At 39.5% G+C, this 6,913-nt stretch overlaps 1 protein-coding gene across 1 annotated transcript; it reads right to left on the bottom strand.

Moving 5' to 3' along the window:
- Nucleotides 1–606: 606 nt before the first annotated feature.
- SPX (spexin hormone) lies at nt 607–6,379 on the bottom strand. The gene is made up of 6 exons (XM_063323784.1): nt 6,374–6,379; nt 5,358–5,438; nt 5,171–5,228; nt 3,673–3,735; nt 2,953–3,036; nt 607–665 (listed from the first exon to the last, which is right to left on the bottom strand). Exons 1-6 carry the CDS (start codon nt 6,377–6,379, stop codon nt 607–609), a joined length of 351 nt encoding a protein of 116 aa, XP_063179854.1.
- Between the last annotated feature and the right edge of the window lie 534 nt (nt 6,380–6,913).

Genomic DNA, 6,913 nt, shown 5'->3' with positions numbered 1-6,913 from the left:
GGCAACCTGTTCCAGTTCAGTCCAGTCTCACCACCCTCATGGTGAAAAATTTCTTTCTGATATCTAATCTAAATCTACCCTTCTCTAGTTTTAAGCCAGTATCTGCAAAAAAAAAAAAAAAAATCACCTGCTTTGCAGTCAAAGATAGCTGGATTGTTTTAATACCTCGCTGACTTTATTGCCCATCAGCAACTTACAGGGCCAGCAGTGAAGTGCTGAAGGAATCTACCTTTATCATAAATAAATCTACCTTTATCAGGTCTTCAGGGTGGAAGGTCGTAAAAGGTTTCCCAAATACTATTGAAAAATTGTCTTTAAGGAAGTAGTTGACCAAAAGGACAGTTTTAATCACCTTTTCAGGTAAGATGGTACAGTGTACTTTAAATTTTGTGTGGGACGTGCAAAATGGTCTAAACAAGGCAGGAACTTTATAAAGAACTTCCTTATCTGAACTAGTAACTTTTAATCAGTTGGCATTCAAAATGTTACATTGAGTGTGTACGTCACCCTTTGGGAAATTAGGTGAGGATGGATGAAATACTCTGTTTACACAAATCATGATTTCAGGGTATATACAATACAAACATTAAAGAAATTTGAAATGTTTCACCAATTTGACAGATTATCTGTCAAGTAGACAGGGTGATCACTGTTTTCTTCTTCAACTGTAAGACAAGACACAATGGGGAAAAATAAGCTGTAGATAAAGGAAAGTTCAGTCAGCCAAAGTTTTCATGAGATAGGTGTGCCTCAGGCACAGGACTAACGTATGTGACTACTTATAAGAGATGCAGGCACCTGTAGAAATGATCATACCTTCTCCCATTTTAAATGTAGGAATTTTTCTGTTTGCTGAAGAGCAAAGATACAAACCATCTCCAGGGGGATGTCTCAGTACAAGGCGCAAATTTTTCATGCAGAAGAAAATAATGTATTTGTTCTTTCTTTGCACATTTCTCTCAGTCAAGAGGATTCTAAAATCAGCTGACAGTGATTACTTTCAGCTTACCCAGGTTTGACTGCGTTGTTACTCCCTTCTACGATGATGGCAATGTTATCCCACATAGTATTTTTCAAACAAGCTGCCAGTTCTGCTTAGCTCTCTCAGATATGTCACCTTTTTTCTTAGGGGGCTGTTACCCTCCTCTGTCTCCTCCAGAATAGCAACAGCTGGCAGGAAAATAGCACTAAAATTTATAAATCGTGACCTTCAGAGGATTTTTTCTTTTTGTTAGCATACGAACGACGCTTTCACTGATTTATTTTTAGGACTTCTCATATATTTTGTCCAAAGCATTCTGCTCATTTTTAATTTGATTTTGCATTAAATTAATTACATTTAGTTTTAATTTTTAATTCTGCCTTTCTCTCTCAGTCAAAATGCCACCGAATTTTTTTGCTTAGCAGAGTTCTGCCAGGGCAGGGAAGAGAGAGCTAAGCAGAGAGCCACAGCGCTACGTGACATGCAGTGGGAGATTTTAGGAAGTGGAGAAGACAGGAGTGATTCCAGCATATCTACACGTACACCAGGTAAATTCTGTCAGGTGGTTCTCACACCGTCTTTTCATTTCAGGAAAGCTGCAAACTTCAGATAACTAAGGAGGGGTGGTATCACAGCACTGGCAAGACAGTTATTTATTACGTGCTGTTGATCATGTCAAAGGCAATTAGGCAATAACAGGCCTGTCGTATCGCTCATCTATGTGAAAGGTGCAAAACTACCTCATACTTTATTAGGGTTTTACTTCACATTTCCTAATTCAAGCAAAGCACTTTTTCTGACAGGAATCGAGAGTCTGAATACGGAACTCACAACCAGGAGTGGTTGTGGCTTCTAGGGTGGCTTCTAGCCACCTTCTGTTCCTTCCTGTCCTGGACCAGAGAGGGGAAAAGCATAACTTAGACAAACTCCTGGGCTTGTAGATGCTACAACAGCCGCCTCAGCGCCCAGGGGCCAGACAGGGGCACAGCACGGACTCGCCACAGTACTGTAGAATGTATCCTACTTTTACAAGCTCCCTGTCGCCAGCTCCATTTCCGAACAATAGTCTATGTACCTGAAGAAGTAAAAAACGAACAGCATTGACTTAGGGTCTCAGCCCAGTGAGCTGTACCTGTGCATCAGACGACGAGGGGTTCAGGATAATAGCTTTGCAGGAAAGGTGGTCTAGGGAGGAAAGGTGAACTACAGAAGGGTGAGGGAGCTGGGGAACACATGATAGGGCTCCTCATCTAAGGGGGTGCGATGTGCATGGAAGAGATGAGGAAACACAAGTTATTTATGCCTGACTCCATAGCTGGGTTTTGCTGTTGTGGAAGGGGGACGTGGCTTCTGAGGTTCTGAAGTGAGAAGTGGAAGCACGTAGCAGGTAGTGAGAAAGCAGGCGGTGAGGAGACAGAGATGGGAGGGTTAGACAATACATCTGGGAGGCTAGGAATTCATGAATTAAGTATGTGATTTTTCAGGATATTTCAGGGCTCTGCCTCTAAATGTCGTTGGGACCCGTTGTCAGCTATGCCAGCAACACAGCTCTCAGGAGCCAGACGTGCACCCCACAGCTCCTCTGCTGGGGCTTTTTAGGATTCTTTTAAGCCTTTCCACCAGGTCATAAAAGACAATGGAGGAATGAAAAATTCACAAGCAAAAACATTCTGCAGAAAAAGGAGCCCCAGTAGAGTTTTCATTCAGAAAAATCAATTCAAAATAGTGATTCCCTTTAATCTAAAGTAATAAAAATCTGAAAAGCAAATTAAAAGCAGAATGAAAGAAATGAATCATTTATCTGATTCATGCTCTAATCTGTGTGAATGTACACTCTAATACAATGCAGTCTGTGGAATAATATCTCTTTTCAAACCAGGCCTTTTAGATCAATTTACTAAATTGTTAATAAATGAAATTCTGATAAACCCCTTTTAAAAAAGTCAGGGTAATACAAAACATGCATTTACCTTCTTGGGCTTCCCGTAAGGAACTAAGGAACAGCGCTGCAGCTTCAGAAAGAGATAAAGGATTTGTGTTTTGGCTGCGTGTTTCTAGAATTATAAAATCAGAGGTGTATGATTTGTTACTGTTTACTGACATTTACTTATTTTATTCTTTGGGTTTTTATCTCTATAACTAGAGACCCAAAGAGAAAAAAAATACTGCTGTCTCTTCTGCTCTGTAACATTGTCTGCTCAAAATCAGCCTGATAAATATCTAGCACAGAAGAGACTAGCAATGTTATTAAAAAGGGGGCTGTTTTAAAGTCTCCTAGAAGGTAAAAACAACTTTTTTTTTTCATACATTTTTTACTTTGCTACATCATTCTGTTTACCCAGAAACATTGTCTAGCATGAATTAATGTTGTCTAGTTTTGTCACGTGTAAGTACAGCACAATTAATAAATTGATTTGATTTTTTCCAGTGGAAAAAGAAAGTCAAAGGTACCGATGATAATCCCACTTAACAGCCAGGTCAGTCTGGAACATCACTTAAGTAAAAGAAGTCACACATGCACAAGAGAGGAAAGTCAGACAGTCTTTATCATTTGCTTTTTTGAATGCAGGAACTAACAAAAGGGACTTTCATTGCTTCCTTGAATATAATTCCAGGAAAGCAAATCCCCTCCAGCTTCCACAGATTTCTCCCATAGGATGTGTGACATACACTTGTGCACATGTACTTACCAAGCTGCGTTCTGTCATACAGATCCTTTCGCTGGCTCTCATCTGAGATGAATCGACGTCCCTCTACAAAAGCAGTGGGAAAAGGATGAAAACAACCTCCCAAATCTGTTGTAACTCCTACTTTACAATCCCTAAAGTAGCCTTTTCAAAATACAAAAGTATAGCAATACTTCTACAAACATAAAATGGGAGGCATAAGTCCATCCCGGGGTTTTCCCAATCAGCAATAGCCCATCCTGAACCGGAACACTCAAGACATACTTTATTCCATAGAACTGGTGTTTCGGCCCTTTTCCTTCTTGTATTAACCTGCTTTAGGAACTGTACTTAGGGAGAAATTTACTGGTTTTTCCTCACTCTTTCCTCGAGTGCTGTACGGTCTCTTTGCTGGACTATAAAATATTGTCTTTTAAAGGGATATTTCTACTAAAAAACAAACAAACAAACAAAACAAAACAAAACAAAACCAAAAAACTAAAAACCCAAAATCACATTACTTCCTATGCATCAATAAGGATGATACACAGGTCAGTATAGAAGTAACACAGTGCATTATTCAGTTGGAAGATTTAAACAAAAGAAAAAAGGGACAAATTCTTTGCTTTTATGAATAGAAATAATTTTACTAATGTCACTAGAACTTCTTCCAGTTACACTTACAGTTCTTTGGAGCCTATATTTATTTTGTGGTGTTATTATTTGTATTGTCTCCCTTTTGCATTTCTTTCAGGATTGTGAGCTTCAATATTTTTTTTAATTTCAAGGAAGCTATTTTACTTGCTCTCTTAACACCTACCCTACCTGGTAGCTTTTAATTTTGAAACAACAATTCAGAATAGATTTTTTTTTAAAAATAATAGTTCTGTTAAATTTCGCGTGTTTGCATCAAAGGAAAAAAATCTCTCTTTGGCTCTAAATTTTATCTTTATGTTTAATGCTTCTTTAACTCTGGACTAATGATAGAAACTCAAAAGGTCATTTATGCAACCTTAACACCACAATACTGCTAACACTGACATCCAAGTTCTCCTTAGAAGAGGTCACTTGTGGTCTTAATACCAACTCTAATGCAAGGTGCTTGTAATAGGAATGTGTGTTCTTCTATTGCTTGAGAAGATGTTTTCATAAAGCCTAGGTGAGAATAAGGAATGAAAACTATACCCAGTGTGTCTTAAGCCCCCTTTAAGATTATTTCAGATAAGGAAACTGCTTTTCCAATAGGTATTACAATCAAGCTTCAAACTCTATACATTTTCAGTACGTTGTTTTACTTTGCTTCTTCCAACACTTGCTTTCTTCAATCTGATTTTCTCAAAAAATAAGAATAATACTGTCAATGCCACTCTTTCAGAGACAAGAAGACATAACAATTAACACATCCCTGCAGGCCTCAGCAACATCCTCAAGGATTTACTGCTTGTGTGGAGCCAAGCAGATTAGGAATAATCCAGCGGTAGAGAAAGTTATCTCCTCAAAACGGAAAGAGCTCGGGACTTACGTGCACCCTTCAAATAGAGCATAGCCTGAGGAGTCCAATTTCTCCTTTGGAAATGAGCCTTTATGCCAAAAAAGAGACAAGATACATGTCAATGTTGCATGCTGTTGCCAACTAGTGTAAATACTTAAACGGCACCAACCTGGGAGATTCCTGGATGATGCACATTCAGCCTGAGCGAGCTGTTTACCTGAGGCGCGCTCCAGGAGAAAGATATGAAGGACACTGCCAAGAACAGTGCCATTGCAGATGCTGTCAGTTTACGCAGTCCCTGTGCATAACAAAGAACCATGAGGTCCAGGAAAAGCCTTTCAGGTCCGTAGATCCTCTCGACTTAAAATCTAAATGTGAGGGTATTTCCAGTCCCTCATTTCTCCCTGCCTTGCTGCCAAACCTCCTCTTGCACAGTGTCTATTTCAGCTTCAATACACAGTGATCCGAGGGGAGGATGAATCTTAAATCAAATATACTTTATTCTCTTTACTCATATTCATTATAAAGGTTCCATACTGGTGAGAACCGACATTGAGGCAAGCAGCTTTTGTGCTCCTATTTACGAGGACATTAGGTCCTCCAGAAATGAGAATAACATACAAACGCCAAGGGGGAAAGATGATATAAAGCATATCTTGATTTCACCAAGCCCTGAATGATAGAGTTTAGATAACAAGCAAATGTAGGGGACTTGCCATTTCAAACCAACCAACCAACCAACCAAACAGAGAGGGGGTCCCTACTTCCTCAGGAAAAAAAGTTTTTAAAATTAGCATCCTATTTGCATCAACCATGATTACACTTATGTCACGAGAGAGGCTTGTTTGATACTTGGAGTTTGTTCACTGATGCAGCACATGCAAAGGAAAGCATTGAACATGAATCTTCTGCAAACAAGTTGCATCTCTGCTTGTTCGCACAGACCGTGTTGTTATTCATGCATTGATAACAGTGATGGGCAACAGAGAGTATTTAACATCATGATTCACAGTAGTTCATTTCATCCTGGTTTTGAGAGCACGTTGTGCTATTAATGTTTTTTTAACGCAGTTTTTTCAAGCACACTGAATATAACTATGTGTATATTCCTCCTGGGTTATTTTTAAGTTTACAGTTATGCAGCCCCCCTGCAGTTCCTAAGTATTATACTCACATGAAAAAGCATAAATTGCAAACTAAATGTTTCCCACACACCAAAAGAATCTCACTCACCTTCATGCTCTAGTTCAGTGGCAAATCTTCAGTCTTCTTTTCTTGGGATAACGTATCACAAGACCTCCTACAGGTTTGGGGGTCCCTTTTTAAATCTTCGGAGTGAAGAGACCCTCCCTTTCTTGTGGCAGGGTGGAGGAGTCTAAAGGGATCTCTTGTCAGCCCTGCAGATGGAGAAGTAGAAGGTCTGATGACTCCTGAGGGAAACCTGTAGTCTTGCAGGAAGTCAGAGAAATGATTGAAAGATGGATACACTTGGAGATGCACCCCATTAGCCAGGTGAATACCTTCTGAATACATCAGCATCAACCCTGTGCATTTGCAATACGTCACCTTCTCACTAGACGATCAATAACCACAGCCAGTAGCAGGTATTAATATGGATGATGAGTGTTTACCTAGGATAATTTAACATATATCAGATTGCTATCCATTGTAGGAGCTGAAAAAGTTAGTAAATTACTCTCCAGTCGTAGCATGCCAACATCAAGAAAAAGGTGACTTACCCAGTGTTACCAGCTTGGGGTTATTCCTAGTGTA

The sequence above is a fragment of the Chroicocephalus ridibundus genome, chromosome 1, assembly GCF_963924245.1.
Source record: "Chroicocephalus ridibundus chromosome 1, bChrRid1.1, whole genome shotgun sequence".
NCBI lineage: Eukaryota > Metazoa > Chordata > Aves > Charadriiformes > Laridae > Chroicocephalus > Chroicocephalus ridibundus.
This window is presented reverse-complemented; position numbering and strand designations above follow the sequence as displayed.